This window comes from Barbus barbus, assembly GCF_936440315.1.
Source record: "Barbus barbus genome assembly, chromosome: 1".
Lineage (NCBI taxonomy): Eukaryota > Metazoa > Chordata > Actinopteri > Cypriniformes > Cyprinidae > Barbus > Barbus barbus.
The window spans coordinates 44,767,841-44,785,921 of NC_136729.1; the positions used below are offsets into that span (position 1 = coordinate 44,767,841).

The 18,081-nt window shown below is 38.1% G+C and overlaps 1 protein-coding gene across 1 annotated transcript in view; it reads right to left on the reverse strand.

Annotated features, from left to right (window-relative positions):
* Positions 1–18,081, reverse strand: part of LOC306885687 (ATP-dependent RNA helicase DHX15-like) — a 40,562-nt gene that overhangs the window by 19,330 nt on the left and 3,151 nt on the right. Inside the window, exons 3-6 of the mRNA XM_079442379.1 lie at positions 17,621–17,814; positions 17,305–17,464; positions 15,903–16,121; positions 6,738–6,905 (exon numbers count right to left, since the gene is read on the reverse strand). Of these exons, the coding sequence (XP_079298505.1) occupies positions 6,738–6,905; positions 15,903–16,121; positions 17,305–17,464; positions 17,621–17,814 (741 nt within the window). The remainder of the gene's footprint in view (positions 1–6,737; positions 6,906–15,902; positions 16,122–17,304; positions 17,465–17,620; positions 17,815–18,081) is intronic.

Consider the following 18,081-nt stretch of genomic DNA (forward strand, 5'->3'; position numbering starts at 1 on the left):
GAACCGTGAGGTGTTGAGAAATTGCATCTTTTAGGAGGCAATGATCCATGCGTAAGAGGACTGGAAAAAAATAGGTGAGCTGACCGAACAAGGCTAATACCAGCAACATTTCACTTGAATAAGTGCAATTTCAATTCTCTCCAATGAGTCTCATTCAATGTTCCTTTTTTGTTAAAAACGGTAAGGCAGACATGGACAGACGAACCTGGACTGTGTATTTGTTGGACATTATCTCGATGGAACTCTCGTGAAAAGTGTTAATTCATGGCATTCAGCTTTTAATGTTGTGTCTTTTCTCAAATCTTTGTAAAAATAATTGTTATTTGTTTGTCTATTAATATTAATATATTTTTATTTATTTATTTTTTCCAAGTGCACCAAGGGGTGGGATGGGTTCTAAATTTGTACTGCTGCTTTTTGTTTTGTGTACTACTGTTCCAAGGAATAAAATTCAATAAACAGACTTTTTTTTTTTTGTTAACAATTAAGGCAGACACATACACTATAGGTCAAAAGAATAAAAGAAAAAAAAAAATAGTAATATTGTAAAATATCACAATTTAAAGCAATTGTTTTATATTTGAACAATCTAAAACGTAATTGATTGCTGTGAACAAAGCTGCATTTTTAGCATCATTACTCCATTTTCAGTGTCACATGATCCTTCAGAAATCATTCTGATATGCTGAATGGTGCTCAATTATTAATATTAGTTCTTATTATCAATGTTGAAAACCGTTTTTACTGCTAAATATTACAGTTGAAGATAACATGACTCTTCAATGAACAGAAATTTCAAAAGAACAGCATTTACTTGAATTTTTTTTTTTTTACTTTATCAATTTAGTGCATTCTTGCTGAATAAACTTTACCTCAATCTTGAATGGTAGTTCCACAAAATTTCTACATTGATCACATTTCTTGAGCAGCAAATCAGTTTATTAGAATGATTTCTGAAGGATCATGTGACACTGAAGTAATAATGAAGATTCAGCTTTGATCACAGAAATCAATTACATTTTAAAATATATTTAAAAAAAGTTCTTTTAAATAGTAATATTACAGTTTTACTGTATTTTTGATCAAATAACCAGTACTGTACATTTGCAAGCATAGTCAAAAATGCACTCACAAGCGCTTTCATTTTTTTTCGCATTACTGTAGCGATAAAGTTACCTTCAAATGTCCATGCTATTAAATAAGATGTGCTGCTATTTAGGTAACTAGCTATAAACACGCTGACAGTTTAACCTTGTTTTACGAGATTCTCTTCAAATTGTTTCTCCGCCATGACAGCAGTTGACCAGAGAGTCGCTCACATTTCATATTCACAAAGATAAGCGAGACCCTGCCTTCAATCATGCCGAATTAAAAGTGACTATGGAAGCCATCGCAGTCAAAAACAGGCTGAGACGGCTCCTGTCTGTCTAATTCTGTATTGAAAGAAAAAAGACATTTCGTCAGCAATAGCACAATTTCATTGAACCTCTAGGTTTTAATCAGCACGAGTGGAAGGAGCTCCAAACATCATCATTACCGGGCTGTATCGACAACCTATTAAAACCAATGGACTCGTCTTCACATTAAAACAAACATGCTTTATGACTTTGCTTAGAGTGGACAATAACGTATCAAATGTTTTAGACACAAATGTTTATGGTCTCTATCAGGTTAGATGGGTCTAAATATCCTTGAATTCGACTTTCTGCCCAGATACAGTTATTAAGAAGCTAGACTTGCCACCCAATGTTAAGTGCAGGTATTCATTAAGGATTGTTTTAGATGGTTAACACACGGCAGCCTCACTTTCCATTAATTCTTCCATAAACCCTCCATTCCCGCAGTCAGCACAAGCGAGAACTTACCACATCCCAATTAACTCCAGGATCAACAAGAAAGTCGCTGCCGAAATTTGCCAGTCCTCAATTTCCCTACATGTGACTGCTGAGAGTCACGTGAAGTTAAAACCCCTCTAATAAATCCATGCATCAGCTGAGAAGAGCTGCTGGATTTGCCCTGAAGGAGGATGTGACCGCACAGGTGCGGATCGCACAAAATCCACACCCCCATCCCGTATCTGCCAAAGGTGGCTTATAAGCATCGTGTTTAATATATGCCAGAGGGTGTGAAGAGTTGACATTTTTACAAGGTAATCTGAGCCTATCCTTATGTGCTGCTGCCACCGAAAGACAGAAAAACAAGGTGCCAAAAAATAACTAAATTCAAGGCACTGTACAGTTACCTCATCCTCAAAAAATGACTTTTGCTGTGTTCATATTGCTTTATAATTAGCTAAAGCAACAAATCTTTTTCTGTCACAATTTAATTTTATTGCCTAATCCACTTAAATGTTAACCATATATAGGTATCACTTATTGTTAAAATAATCTGGGCAGTAGTTCTGTAGTTTTCAGCATGCTTTACATAGGACTGCATTAAGAGAGTAAATACTGAAATTAAGTGTAATTTTGTGCTTTTCGGTAAAGTGAATGACTTTGTGTTTAATGTTCAGTTAAACAAAATGTTAGAGTTAAATAAAATAACTACATTATGAAAAATTACTTAAACGTTAACAGAAATAAAATAAACAGTGGCAACATCTCATTTTCATTCAGTTTAACTTGAAATTCCAAAAATAAACTGATACACAAATTAATAAATTAAATCGATATTAAAAAACAACAAAATAAAAATTACAAAAACAAAAAAAGCTAGAGTTGAAAAATAATTAAAAATACAGGGCTCCAAACTGCGACTAAAATGGTCGCATTTGCGACCAAAAATATTAATTTGCGAGTGAAGTTTTTGCTGAGGTCGCCACTGGCGACTATATATAATTTGCATGAAAGGACTTTTTTCCCGATTGTTTTGCGCTCACATCTTTTGTTATGTTCACGTATTAAACTTATATAAGACGATGCGCATCAAAGTTTTACTGAAAAGAGTTTCAAACAGTCCTCGTCTCTGCCGCACACAGTCTGCTGAACGCAGTGAGAGAGACCTGAAAGGGCCTGTTTACACCTGCTCACTTCATGCATTTTCTCTGATCGGATATCTATATGATTTGTTAAAACGTTTCCCCATTTACACTTGGCCACATAAATGTGTCTTCGCAAAACAGATATAAATCCGTTCTTCAATTCCCGCTTCATATGCAAATATAACGGAGTTCACGTCAATGAAAGCAATGGATAATTTTATTAATTATCAGCTAATTTCAATATCAAGAGAGCGCGCGGCATCAGCACTGGAAAGATAGGCTAGTCTCGCTACTTTTAATGAAGAAGATTGTGTGTTGAGCGTCTGCAGCTTACTTTCAGGTTCATTCAGTTTGCGCGTCGCTTGCTGAAGAAATACTCCGCTAAGTTACTCATCCGCGGTGATGCTTGTTGCATTGCGCTGTCATATCTGACTATAACATGCCATATAGCCTATAAAACGATCTCACACGTCTATTATTTTAATATTATGGGAGGAGTAAAATTACCATATGTGGTTTCAACAACCAGATGCATTTACACTTGTCCGGTCGATCTTCTTATCGAGATCTTAGTCTATATGCTGTGTTCTGTTAATGCATGGACTTCCTGTTATTTGAAGCGCACTTGCCATCCAGTAATCGCAAAAAGCTTTGTGCTGTCTTACTTTTTAATAAACAAAGCATCAGCTTTAAAATGCTACGAAATTCAAATGATGCGGTTTGGGTGCTCTTTAATGCGGACCACAAGCGCACACTTTCGGTAATATAAACACCAGTACCCCGCGTCCACACGGTCCGTGTATGCGTCCGGGTCGCGCGAGCGGAGAGTATCGCACTTAATGCTCAGGCGCGATCTCTTTAACACCTCAGTTAAAGCAGCAAGTGAACCCATTATATATTTCGATTTACTACTATAGTATGAAATGAACATGATCAAAAGGTAGGCAATAAGAAAGCCTATAGTACAACTTACTGAAATGTTTTATGTAAAAGCTCATTGTTTCAAACTGAGGAAATGTATAAAGCTTGTAAACATTGCATTGTAATACATTTACCTCAGAATAACCACTCAGTGTCCATAAACTCATCAGTCAGCTAGAAAAATAACTATAAAGAGGAGCGTTTTGCTATATTTATGCGCTGTTGCATATTAATATTTTTACTTATTCTGTTGTACATGATTCAACTCCTCCTATAAAATTGCATTTTACTAATGAAGAAAAACAGACTGAATGTGTGAAAGACGTGACAACATTTATAGGATGCACTGCACTCAGTTGCCAAGTGATGCTTATGGTCCATGATATTGGTACAGATTCTGTGTAACGAACAATTCTTTGTGACTGTATATTTCAAGTTGTAAAAGACATTTAATTCACACTTTAAGTGAACCTTAGTCCCCCGGTCGACCTGATCATCTACAAGATGGATTAAAATGCTGATAAAGCCTAGAAAAGATAAGACATAAACGCATGACAAAATGATTGAAATGTTAAAATAGGGGGGAAAAATAAAATGATAATAATAAAATAAACCACTTTTATTCTGTGGCACCTAAAAAAATTATTTGGCGCCTAAGTTTTTCTTTTATAGGAGCCAATGGCTCCTTACTCGATTTTTTTGTCTGGAGCCCTGAAATATTAATAAACACCACTAGTATCTCAACGACACAAAATTAGCACTGGTTAGTTCAAGTTGGTGTTGTATTGTGGACCTAATTGAATGGAAGATTCTTAATTTAATAAAGTTCATTAAACTAGGCTATTTTTGAGTGCATGGAAAGTAGAGAATCATCATTCGTCACCTTGTTGCTAGTTAATCCGAGCTTTCGACAAAAAAAAAAGTTGCTTATTTTTTTAAAAATACTACAGTTTCATTCATTTATTAATTCATTGCAACAAATGCAACTGTTGTGAACACAGTTGATTTCCTTTTTTTAATCAAATAGAATGTTTCTGAATAAGCAGTTCTCTGTTCCCAACATTAGTTTGCATCACAGGGGTTGCAGCATGTTCACATCAACCCCTGTGAGTCCGTATCCACTTTCATTTTCTTCTGAACAGCACAGGCAAACAGCGCCGGATGTTTGAACTTCTGAAGCAGCTTATGAGTAATCAAACCTCTGAGAAAACCTCTTTAAACATGGAAGTGGTCAGGGGAGAGATGAAATGACAATGCTCTAGTGGAGAGGGATGGACGAGGCAGATAATTGATATGCGAAGCAGGCTGATGCTAAGGCTGTTTGGTACGTCAAAACACAAACCAGGCATGCAGCTAAGACTTCGATGCAGCTCCAAATATAGCCATCACGTTGAAGGAACAAGAATGCGGAAATTTGCAGTTCAGTGAACACTTGCGCTCGTTCATTAGGACATCAGTAATCTTTGCCTGGAAATAATGACATGCGGATCAGTTTCTGTAGGGGAGCGATGACTCAATCAACTCCTCATCAGATGTTCGGCTAAATGTTTGCAAACTCATAAGCGCTGATCTGATGTGATATTCTGTCAGATCTTTGGCCAGTCACGCAGGAGTCCAGGTGCTTTTCACATTGTAATCGTCAGGCTTGTTTGAGAGACGAAGAAGTGAAATGAGAGTAGAGAAAACAAGAGCGATTGCGTCTGCACAACCTCCTGCTAAGAGCAAAGGATGACAGACGATGAAAGACACTTTACAGTGGATGAGCTCTGATAAAACATCGAGCGAGTTTCATTTTTTCAAAGCCAACATGCCAAAAATGCCAAACGACCATATTCAAGTCGGGAAGCAGAACAGGAAGGAGTGAAAGCAAACCGTCCAAAACCAACTCGAGAAAAACATTACCGCTCCAACACTTTTCAAACGATCGAAGGATGAGTAATTTTCCTTTCCAAAATTAGAGAAAAGAATCATATGCTGACAAAAGCAGCATATGCTATGAGTCATTGCTTTACCAAAGCTAAAGATGGAAGGAGAGAAAAAAGAACCTAATTTCCACCATTCCTTGTTCTCATCCTTCCCTCTACTGACAGACTTGAGTCACTCTCATCCTATTCTTTCTTTAAATAGACTGAAGATGCTACTATAGCTGTGCCGATACAATCACATCAATATTTTGATTCTTTGATACCATACTCCACTGACAAAAGTGAAAGGGGTAGTTCAACAACAACAAAAAAAAAAACTATAAAACTTTGACTACTTTTACAATCGCTATATGTACTTTTAATCTATTAGAAGTTTTGCTTGAGTGGACTTTCAATGAATGGACAAATTTAAGGATTCTCTCAATTTTGAGTTGAAAGATGAATGACAGTCTTAAACACAAGATGCAGCGCTCAGGAATGGTTTTTAAAAAGTGCAGCACAGAATGCCTCCACCATGTTGCTGTCAAATTAAGAAGTTACCATGCCATCTTGCTACTGTAAACATAAGCTTGAAATGCTTCCTCCGCCTCGGGGATCTTTTGATCGGCTCAAAGTTCTAGACATTGATGAGCGGTGCTGCGCCTTGACACGGCGTCTTAAAAACGTAGTGCCATGTGAGAGAAGCTGCAAAAAACGTGAGCGCATTCAGAGTGAACGGCCCCTTATGGGTTTGGAACTTTTGTCTGCGGAATATTCTATCAAAGAATTTGAAGTATCTCTTGAACCAAACCACGTTAGAGGGACTAAAAGCAACACCCTTCCAGGAATTCTAGGTTCGTCGCAGTTTAAACCTCTTAAGATCTTGTTTTGATCACAATGTATTGAGTCATATGCACGGCGGTGATCTTTACCTTCCTGCCGATGGCTCCACTGGGTTTGCGGGGTGGAGGCGGCTCGAAGATCCTCTGCTGTTGCTGCGGTGGCAGCGTGGAGTAGAGCGGGATGATTTTGATGTCGCCAACATCAGGACCAAGATCGTCAATCTCACGTTTGATCCGTTTGCAGGCTTCGTCGATTTCCTAGAAGGTAAAAAGCCTGATGTTAGAGACCATAGACCGAGAATCAGGTGCAAAATTAACGCCTGCCAAGTACAAAGACATTTTTGGCAAGTAAGTTAAATGAAATTAACATTAGGAACTGCAACATAAAAGAAATTAATGGCTGACATTTGCCATTGACAACTTTTTAAACAAATTAGGCTCGTTGGAAAAATGTGTGTTCAAACACATGCCAATAAACAATTCTCTGCAGGATCCAGCTGAAATAAACACTAGTGGCAGTTAAACACCAACAACTTATTCCTTTTCACATGAATTATGATTAAAAGGCAGATTATCAGTTCTTTTAGCACAGTTCCTTGCAAATTACTATGTTATGAGCTCAAAACACTTAACATTGTGCATGATTTGTAAACTAATACATTTTTAGGAAATGTTTCATAGAAGCAACGCAATATTTTGCAGAGATGTCATGTTTTTCCAAAGAATCTTGGTTGTTTTATGAAAGTTTAGTCTAGAATGGTAAGTTCTTTTCTTCAGATCTCCATTTGGACCCAAAAGCCACCAAAAAAAAAAAAAACAAGAACATATTTTTATGGATGTTTCAACTGTTTTTGTCCAAAAAGTAAATGCCATTAAGGTCCAATGTTGTTCAGACCCCATTGACTTAAAAAGGTTTAAACAATATCTTTATGTTCCATGGAAGAAAGTCGGCCATAAATGTTGGGATTACAGAATTGTCATTTTTGTGTGAACTTTCCCTTCAAAAACAGGAAGCATTGGGCATGTTAATAAACAATAACAATTGTTTTCATATGCTTTCATAAGCTCCAAATCATTGGGTTGTGTAAATCCGCCCTCTCTTTGTCCAACTTCACCTCACATCAACTGATGGATCAGCTACCCGTTAATCTCCACGTTAGCCACTTTTACAAACATCATTAACTACTGGATCAATTCCCCCATTCTGGAAAAACCAGCACCACCGAGGCTTGGGTGATTTAGTTGCGGTACACTTGACGTGCCAGTGGTGTCAACCGAGTGAGAAAACGAAAGCTGGAGTGCATGGCTTGTGTGGTGCTTGGGTAAGATCCCTATGGCTGTGCCATCAACAGCGGCAGTCACAAGGGCACGTGTACACTCACATGCACACTTTATTATTCCAGATGGCAATGTAGTAGAGCTAATGTGAGATGAGAAAGCCGCAATGATGCATAACCAGAAGCAAATCACAACAGATCAGTTAAGTGAAGCTGAACGTTACAAACACTGTGGCTTGAGCTCTAGAAATACGTGCCAGTCGTCACAGCAAATTAGAGATCCGAGCAGCTCGAATACATTTTAAAAAGCACATACTGTAGTGCAGACTTAAGCACGCACGCACTTAACAAAAAAAAAAAAAGTCAATAAATTAATCTAGACTACCATTATCAGTGTTCACTAAATGCCTTCTCTCACAAGTCAGAGAAATATTCACTGACACAAATGAAGAATGCTTGGTATTTACTGCAAAGCTTGGTTTTTTCTCCATGCATGAGCACACTGCGCTCATGACAAGTGGCAAGGTCCTACTGATTTGGAAGTCATAGCTTATGCAGTACCGCCATCCTCAGGCCAAAGTGTGCACTGCGACTCGAGCAGGTAAGAGATAAATGGTAAACAGTCAAGCAGTAATCTCTAGAAAAACTTCAGGCTGTTATAATAAAGCATTTATCGATATCATGTCATGCACTGCAACATCGAAAGGCACTAAAAGTCTTTTACATGAGACCCTTTCATTGCATATCTAAGCAGCCATAGCTGATCATTTACCCATAAAAGCATTAAAGCTCATAAGCACACTGATATCCCAGACACGGTAGTCTGTGCACGCACCGAATCGCTCCCTGGGGCACAATATGCGCAGAAAATGGCGCCGGTGGCCATGAGCATCTTAATCAAAGCTCTGCCACAACGGAGCAGGACAAGGCAAATCTGAATGGATTGATCAAATTAGCCAAAGTATTAATAGTCCATCAGCCCTTGGGAAGCGGCAGCTGTCAGGAGGACTGCTATCCGTGCTGCCAAGGCAGCGGGAAGAGAGGGACACGCGGCTGTGCCAAAGCAGAAGAGCCTGCACCTGGAGCAGGACGCCAAATCGAGATCCCTCGCTTCTCGCAGCAGCACGATACAACACTGGAGGAAAATATTTTAAATGGCTGCTTTAATCTACATGCTGCAGATGCAAATGAGCTGGCACAGATCTAAAGGAGAAAACTAATCTTAATCAGTGGTAATTTAGGCCTGATTTGAACGAGCAAAGTTGAACAAATAACCGCAGCGTATCAGTGAGGGTTTTTTCTTTTTGAAAGATCGTGTGGTTTAAAACTAATTGCTGTTTGCGGAAAGCCTATAGAGTCAAGTCGCCCATTTCTTCTGCAGAGTTTCGAAAAACTAAAACGAAAAGATAAAGAGGCTAAAACGAAGTGGACAAACAGTCTAAATTGCTAGACTAAAACGAGGCACCTTCATTGACAGAAAGGAGCAAACAGAGCTATTATGTGACCAGCCTAAATGCCATTTTCCTGGCCTAGATTTTAGCATATTCAATCATTCTTTAAATAGGTGAAATATAATGGCCAACTACACTACTGTGATCATTAGTCTCATCACATGCTTAAGATGTGAAGCACTGCACCCTTTGAACTGCCCAAGTCCGTTTGAACTCCATTAACCCAATTAAAAGCACATTAACAAGCGAATACGCATTAAAAAGCGAGATCTGCTACTACAGAGCCAAGAGATGTCCAAATAGTCAGCGTGATAGTGTGAGTTTAAGTTGTCACTTCTTTTATGTAAACATACAGATTAAAGGGATAGTTCACCCAAAAATGAATATCCTGTTGTCATTTCATATAAAGTCATGTCGTTCCAAACTAATTTATGATTTTTGTTTTTGCAGATATTTTCCTGAATGTTTGTAATCAAACAGTTTTGGTTCCCTTTGAATTACATTGTATATTTGTCTATATTTTGTCCATACTGTTTGATCACCAACATTCTTTAAAGTATCGTACGTTTAACAGAAGAAAGGATTTTCATTTTTGGGTAAACTATGCCTTTAAAGGTGCAGTATGTAATATTGACAGCTACCGGTAAATTCAGAGTATTGGAGAAAGTTGCTTCCGCCCTTCCTTCTCAGACTCAACACACATGCAGGTTGCCAGATTGAGGACTCGTAACAGGAACGAACGAAACGGTCAATGGAAACAACGAGCCTTACCCGGCAAGTTGATGTATTGATTTATCTGCGTATTAACATTGCTCTGGTCATAGAGCTTTTTAAATGAATGCTGAGGCTTTTTATGTTGGGTAAAATCTGCTATTTCTGACCCAGTTCGTTTGCTTGCTTCCATGGCTGCAATACACAGTTTTCTACCAACTGGCAACCCAGGGTGTCGAAATCCAATTGGGTAAACTGGCAGTGGGTGGAGTCACACAGACCAAAACAAAAACAGACATCCCAACACAGAACACACATTGAATGACTGGCTGTACCATTGTTTTTGTTTTTTTTAACTTGGCATGTTTCCCAAATATCTGCAAACATATAGTATTTTTACTTTTCAGTATAGTCAAAATAGGTTTCTGTATAAACACTGATGATTTTAACGTTGCTCTGTTGCCTGACACAAAAACTAAGTGCTCAACCAATGGTGTGAGAGTTCGGGGCAGGACTATATGTTTGGCAGAACAATGGTAGATGTGCGAGTTTAGAACGGTCATTATTTTATCAATTACTTTTGAAACACTAACAGCTCAGAAATGCATCCAAACATATCAAAAGTGCAAACAGAGTCAGTCTGTTCGCAATAAAGCCGGGCTCCCTTGTATCCGCTGAAATTCCGGACTTGATAATGATTCGTTTACTGCTAAGAGAACAATCCTGCGCATCAATAAACCTCCACTCAATTATCATCCGATGCTGGTGGAGACAGTCCAACTATAACTTACTTGAGTTCATTCATTCTGCAACGAGCCAGCGATCAATCTCACACCTGCAAATGAAAACGGATGTACACGACCAGACCCACTGGAGAAACTAATGACGGGAGTCTGCCGTTAATAAATAGGGTGTCAAATTATCTGAGTAGGTGGATGGTGCGAAGATATGACTTCTCTTTGCAAAGGGAAGTGAGAGACATAAATAGAGGAAGTACTATGTTCAGTCAGACTGTTTGTTCATTTGTCTAGCCTGCTTTCAATACAGTTTCAAATCGACTGAATAGTTGGATTTTTTTGGCCTCCTCGTTATCTTTATGTAAAGCATCCAAGAAAATGAAGTTTTCTTTGATCTTAGCAAAAGGAGAAAAGGAACAGAATAAATTTGCGGGGAACGTTCGTGATTTTCCATCTGTGACCGTATTTATCATTTGGGTGGGTCCCTGACCCTCCACTGCGCTCAGGTGAGCACTGGTTGCAGGAGACGTAAAATAATAAATGGCTTAATTTCAGGGCTGAATCTGGGTCATTCTCTGCCATCTCTCACAGGCTTTTGCCTTTGCGCCAAGGCCAGCTGTGTTCATGGCCATTATCAATCTCAGCATTGATCTCTTCTGCACTATTTAACTGTTGTGTGTGAGGCGGCTTGAAAAATGTCACAAATGACAAATGTGGCTCATAATGAGCATCTTGAATGTGAACTCATAAAGCCACACACACACAAAGATATAGAAATATATTTTTGAAATTTAATATATAATTTTTTTAAATTTTATATATACATCTCTCTCTCCCTGTTGCGTTACATTTTAACATTGTCCGTCATTTTGATGGACAGGGTCGTAAAAATTCTGTCAATCTATTATTACCCTTCATTTTAAATTTCATATTTTTTCAGATTTCTGGTTTTCCTTGTCTTTAGTGTGTTATGTAGCTATTTGTGCATGCATAAGATCTGCAGAGTTGCAAAGCTCAAAGTCTCCTACAAAATGATTTATTCTATCCAAAAGAGAAGGCTGATCCAGACCGGGCTAAAACGGCTGATTCAAACACGCCCCCACATGTCTACGTCTCGATGTGGAAATATTTGTGTAATGCCACCCAAATATTCACGCAAAGAAAGAAGCCGTGGTTTTAGTAACTGCAGTAGTGTTGATGCAACCATGACAGGGAGATGCTGTGTTTCTATGCGAAAGCAAAAGCACTATATTTGGCCTTCAGAAAGTAGATGCATTTAGAAATCATTGGCTAAGATTTGTTTACAACAGAACAGCACAACCCAAATGTTCAATTTGTGCAACGCATTTTATGGACGACAGTTTCGTGAACCTACATGGCTGGCTGTCCACAAAGGCTATTTCTAAAAAAAAAAAAATGGGTCAGTGTTTTATTATTAGTTTAAGTATTTGCTATTGACTGTTCAAATGCGGAGTTTTGCGCGTAACGCGTCGTGTGTGTGGTGAACAGGGTCCCATCACAGCGGAGTTTTCAGCCCGTCAGAAATTGTCTTAACCACGGCTTGTGTGCAAATACACATCAGGGCTCGCAAAATCGCTAGCCCGACGTCCCGGGGCTATTGCGTCTTCCAGTCGGGCTACCAAAATGTATCACTGCCCTGCCCGACGGGCTACCTTAAATACAGGGTTCCTAAGCAACGTTCGCTCCAAGCTGAGCGCCCGCGCGATCGGGCAGAAGAAATAATGTGCCTCGCGTGCACAAAAATGAGTTGGGAAGCCATTTGATTGAATGCCCGCCAGTAAAAGGAAAATAATAGCAATGCTCAGGCAAACCGCTATAGAGCTGATGTCACGACAGAGTTAGAACCGGTTTCATAGAAAGAGAACGATGTGCACCAAATGAGTCGCTGTAGAAACTGAATACTTCAATGGTTGCGGTGCGCTCAACACGAGAGACAAATGTCCTCATGTATTAAAGAAGAGTGGCTTGATTAAGTGCTGGAAATAGCAGAGGATGGACAAAGAACGGTAACAAAACTCTGAGACATGTACAGTCACACACAAGAGTATTGTACAAACTGTACTTCATAATGATGTTTAGACAGCTATAGAAGAATTCATGTGTTCATGTTTTTTTATATTTAACTTACAGATCTCATCTCAAGTTTTGCTTCAGTTTGTATTCTATTCTTTTCTATTCTATCAGTTTAAATAGTTTGTTTTGATAATATATTATGTTAGGTCTATAGACTCAAAAACAAGGTCAATTATTTATCAGGTTTTTGACTGAGTCTCTTGCTCATCAAGGCTGTATTTATTTCAAAAATACAGAAAAAACTGTGAAATATTATTGCAATTTCTAATATCGGTTTCCTTTTTTAATACCTATACTTTAAAATAGTATAAATTCCTGTGATCAAAGCTGAATTTTCAGCATCATAACACCAGTCTTCAGTGTCACATTAACCTTCAGGAATCATTCTAATATTCTGATTTATTATCAGTGTTGAAACTGTTGTGCTGCTTCATATTTATTTGGAACCTGTTTCTCTTTTTTCTTTGATTCTTTGATTAATAAAAAGTTTAAAAGAACAGCATTTATTCAAAATAGAAATATTTTCTAACAATAGAAGTCTTTACTATCAATTGTATCCATTTAACACATCCTTGCTGAATAAAGTTTATTTAACTTTCTTTAAACGTTTATAAAGTATCTTTAAAAAAAGAAAACAATTTCTGACCCCAAAATTTTGACTAGTTTATATTGTAACAAAATCTCTATTTTGACTAAACGCTGTTTGTTTGAACTTTTTGTATTTTAAAAACATCATAATACAGTATAAAAAATACAGTATAAAAAAAAGAAAAGCAGTACAACTGTTTCCAACATTGATTAAAAATCAGCGTATTAAAATGATTTCTAAAGGATCACGTGACACTGAAAATACTGCTTTGCTTCACAGGAATTAATTACATTTTAAAGCATATTAAAATAGAAAACATTTATTTTAAATTGCAATAATATTTCACAATATTATTTTGTGAAATAATATTCAGTATTTTTTATCAAATAGATACAGCCTTGATGAGCATAAGAAACCTCTTTAATAAACTTTTGATCCAAACTTTTGAACTGCAGTGTATTGTTCAGTAAAAACGTTTTCTCAGGTAACCTAAAATGTACATCATTTAGTCACATCAAGGGTCAAAAATAGCACATTAAAGTTAAAAGTTACACACTTTTTGTGTGCATGCTGTACAGGTCTGGTATAAAGAATGCTATTGCTCAGGTGCCCGAAATGTCCACCCAAAAGATTTTCACATTTTTCCAAATTGCCTTAAATAGATTAAGAATTCTGCAGATACCTTGTAAATAGTAAAATAAAACTCTTTCCTTGATATTCGTTGATATTTGTGTATTGACATTTATGGTCTTTATTTTATTTGGGCTAGTTAAATTAATTTTCGGGCTACCAAAATCTGAAGAGTACCTGCCCGAAGGGCACAATTTAGCGAGCCCTACATACGAGTATCAACACGGTCTGTCACGCAACTCTGTTCCCCTTTCAGGCTTGAACTGATGGTAAAACTAACTTGAAAGCTGAAGTTCGCGATTATAGTGAGGGGCGTTACATTTCCGATGCGTGCTTGTGTTGTTCGGCCAATCACAATGCACTGGGTCAGTTGGCCACAGAGCAGACTGTGCTTGTCGGAGGGAGGGGCTTTGTAGAAAACGAAATGCCATATAATCAATGGTTAAATATTAGGGGGGAAAAATCTGTTTCATAGAGACATCAGTATATTGGTATCAGTGATACTTGCCTTCAATCATAAAAAAAAGACGCCACTAACAAATATTTAAAATGTACTGTATTTATGATGTTTGTACATTAGTTTGAAGATTGCATGTGAAATTATTGCAATATAAAAGTATATTTAAAAACTTTAATGTTAGGTGAGATTTTTCACACGCAAAGAAAGAGAGAGAATGAGAAAGTCTAACATACCATTCATGTAAACAATATTGTGTGTTTTATTTTCCTGTCAAAATAATGAGTTCATTTGGAATTTTAAAGCAACCATAAGATACTGCCGGTTTCTCCGGTAGTAGGCGGAACTAATGCGCAAACGACAATCTCATTGGCTGGCGCTCACCTATCATTGTCCCTGTTTGGATTACAGCAAATCAGTTTGAGTGAACGCAGACAACGTGATTAATATTCATGAACCCACCGGCTCTTTAATCCTTAGTGCATTTTATATTGTTACTAGTAATCGAATTTGTGGTATTATTATCTTATCAGTACTGTTAGTTTTTCCCCCCGGTTTTTAATTTTCCCACCACCAGCCCTAACTTCAGTTAAAATGACTAATATGCATTTATACATGGTTACAGAATTTTAATTCAAATCACTAAAATTCTTTCATTAAATAATGCTTGATTATGTCATATTACAATGCTTGACTAACTGATGAGCGTTCTTTCAGATATTTAAAAAGCTGTGCCTTTTTATAAGCATAAGCTTCAAGAAGCTTAAACAAGCAGAGTGACGTTGCGATAGTGTTGCTGTATTTAAATTTTTGAGAACTTGACTTTATTTTAGTTTACTGCCACATTAGCATCACAGGCTATTTCATGGCAAACAAAGATTATACATTAGAAAACATTACAGTAGTACGCAACGAAACAAATTAAAGCAATTATAAAACAAACTTTTGTACATAAAATTCTATAAAATTCTTTAAATTTACTTTTGAAAAATGGTTTTTCTTGGTTAAATTTTTGGGAAAAATCAACCTAGCTGTCTCTGTACACTGTCCTTGGATAAAGAGAGTAAAATGCTTGAGCTTTAGACAGGGTTTATACAGTTTAGAAAAGTGAAATTCAAGCACTTTTCAAAAACTTAAGGTACCATCTGTGCTTTTCAAGGGCGAGGTAGCTGATAATAAACTTATAAGGGAAGGAAAAAAATAAAGCATTTTCAATGACGATACTCAAAATTCAAGGACTTGAAAACAATGGTTGAAATCAAGCATTCTCTGCATGAAGCCTATTCAGAGAGGACATCAGCGGCATTACCTCCTGTCCGGTGAGGAAGAGCAGCACATCTCCCTCATCTTCCTCACACATGTGGATCTGGATGACCGTGCGAATGGCCGCTTCCAGGTAGTCCCTCTCCGGCTCGGGCGTGTAGAAGATCTCCACGGGATGCGTCCGGCCGGGAATGGTCAGCAAGGGGCAGTTGTCGAAATAAACCTGGAACTTTCCGGCGTCCAGAGTGGCGCTCATTACGATGACCTGGGGAGAAATAAATAGACTGCATTGGATTTTGAACAGACACCATTTCACACAGCATTTGGTAAAAGTAGCTACGCTTTGCCGTGTCGACAGCGAGCACATCTCATTCTCTCTGGGAACATTATGATTGTAATGAAAGAAGAGGTCCACCTGGCACCTTTCCACATCATGACGCGTTATAATTGCTCTTAAAGCATTTTAAACTTTAAAGCTGCATGGGGACGCGGAGCTGAGGGATCACTTGGAGTCACCAAGACCTTATTTAACAGTCTCTGAACACATGTATAACCTTTGATTTGTTCCTGACAACAAGTAGTCATTACCCATCTGCTTTATGAGAATCTCTCCAGCACATTTCAGCCATAAAACTCGCCGCGCTTCTGCTCTCCTTGGGCTGATGGCGTTCAAATGGGCTGACCCAGCAGCAGCCGCTTCACCTCCACTAGAGCGACTAGAGCGACTGGCTTTTCCGCATTTCTGAGTGCAATGGCTACGTTTGTCTTCAAACAAACGAACACGCAGTCCACACTCTCGCAGAATTATTTGCGTTTGTTAAGAGAACAATTTCTCCCGGCTCAGCATGATTTGGCTTCAAATCTGACCTTTCTCTCTTTTCTGTTACAAACAGTTATTCATTCCAACAGCAAAGGGACGAATGCTAACGTGTATACAGAAGTGTGTTAATCAAATATATGTAAATGCACACAATATTCAGTTTCTGGAAAATATCACCTTATTCATCATATATTCAGAATCCAAATTATTTGATAGTTAATGCGTGTATTATTTTGCTTTACAAATTGACCTCCACAACTTGTGGTTAAAAAACTCTGTTTATGAAATGAAACCTGGACATCCGGGAACAAATCTTTTATGCAGGAAAAGTTTGAATGCGATTCATCTTCGATTATGAACGAAGGAACTTGATTTTATCCATCCGTTGCATAACTGAACGCAGTCTTCCAACGTAAACTTGGATTGTGATTTATTTATTTTTTATTAAACATCATGGCAAAAACAGTTTAATGAAATGCATGGATGAATTGTTTGCAATAAGATCATTAAGATACATTAGAAATCAAGGTGAATTTCCATTTCATGCAGACCTAAATATTCTTCCCCTCATGTCCTCCAGTTTATAAGAACTACAAGGTGGTGCAAGCATACGATCAGCATGACATACCTTAAGGTCGGATCTCTGACGGACCACTTCTTTGAGGACACCCATCAGGATATCTGTGGCTAACGTGCGCTCGTGAGCCTCATCGAGAATAATGACACCGTATCGCTCCAGCAGTGGGTCGTTCATAGCTTCACGGAGTAACATACCGTCTGTCATATATCTGTAAACACAAGACACGTTCATTCATTCATCTTTATCTCAGGTGTCACCAAAAAAAGACCAAATGTCATTTGTCCAAAAGTACCTACACTACGATTCATCTTGGAAAACCACATACACGTTTAAATCTTTGTTTTCTACCAGAACTATAACTTACTTCAGTATGGTCTTTGCAGAGCTACAGTCCTCAAATCGGATGGAGTATCCGACCTCCTGGCCCAGCATGACGTCCATTTCATCTGCCACTCTCTGAGCCACACTCATAGCTGCCACCCTACGTGGCTGTGTACAAGCCACGCCGCGCTTAGTGCCGGCAAGGGCCCTCACCATGTCCACACACCACTGAGGGATCTGAAAATGAAGACCAGTTCATTAATGTGCTTTAATTAATGCTGTGTTTCTCTGGTCTTCCCTTAAACAAATTAATAAGTTCATTGGTTAACATGCCGCCAGTCACAAGCTCGTCAGAAAGCCTCTCGGGACGGTTGTGAAAAAGGACACACCAGCTTTGGTTGCCTGAGCCTGTTAGCAGGCAGCATAATTTAAAATATGAGAAACGAGAGCAGGGAAATATTTGATATGCAAAGGATTAATATTCAGACATGTGATAAGCTAAGG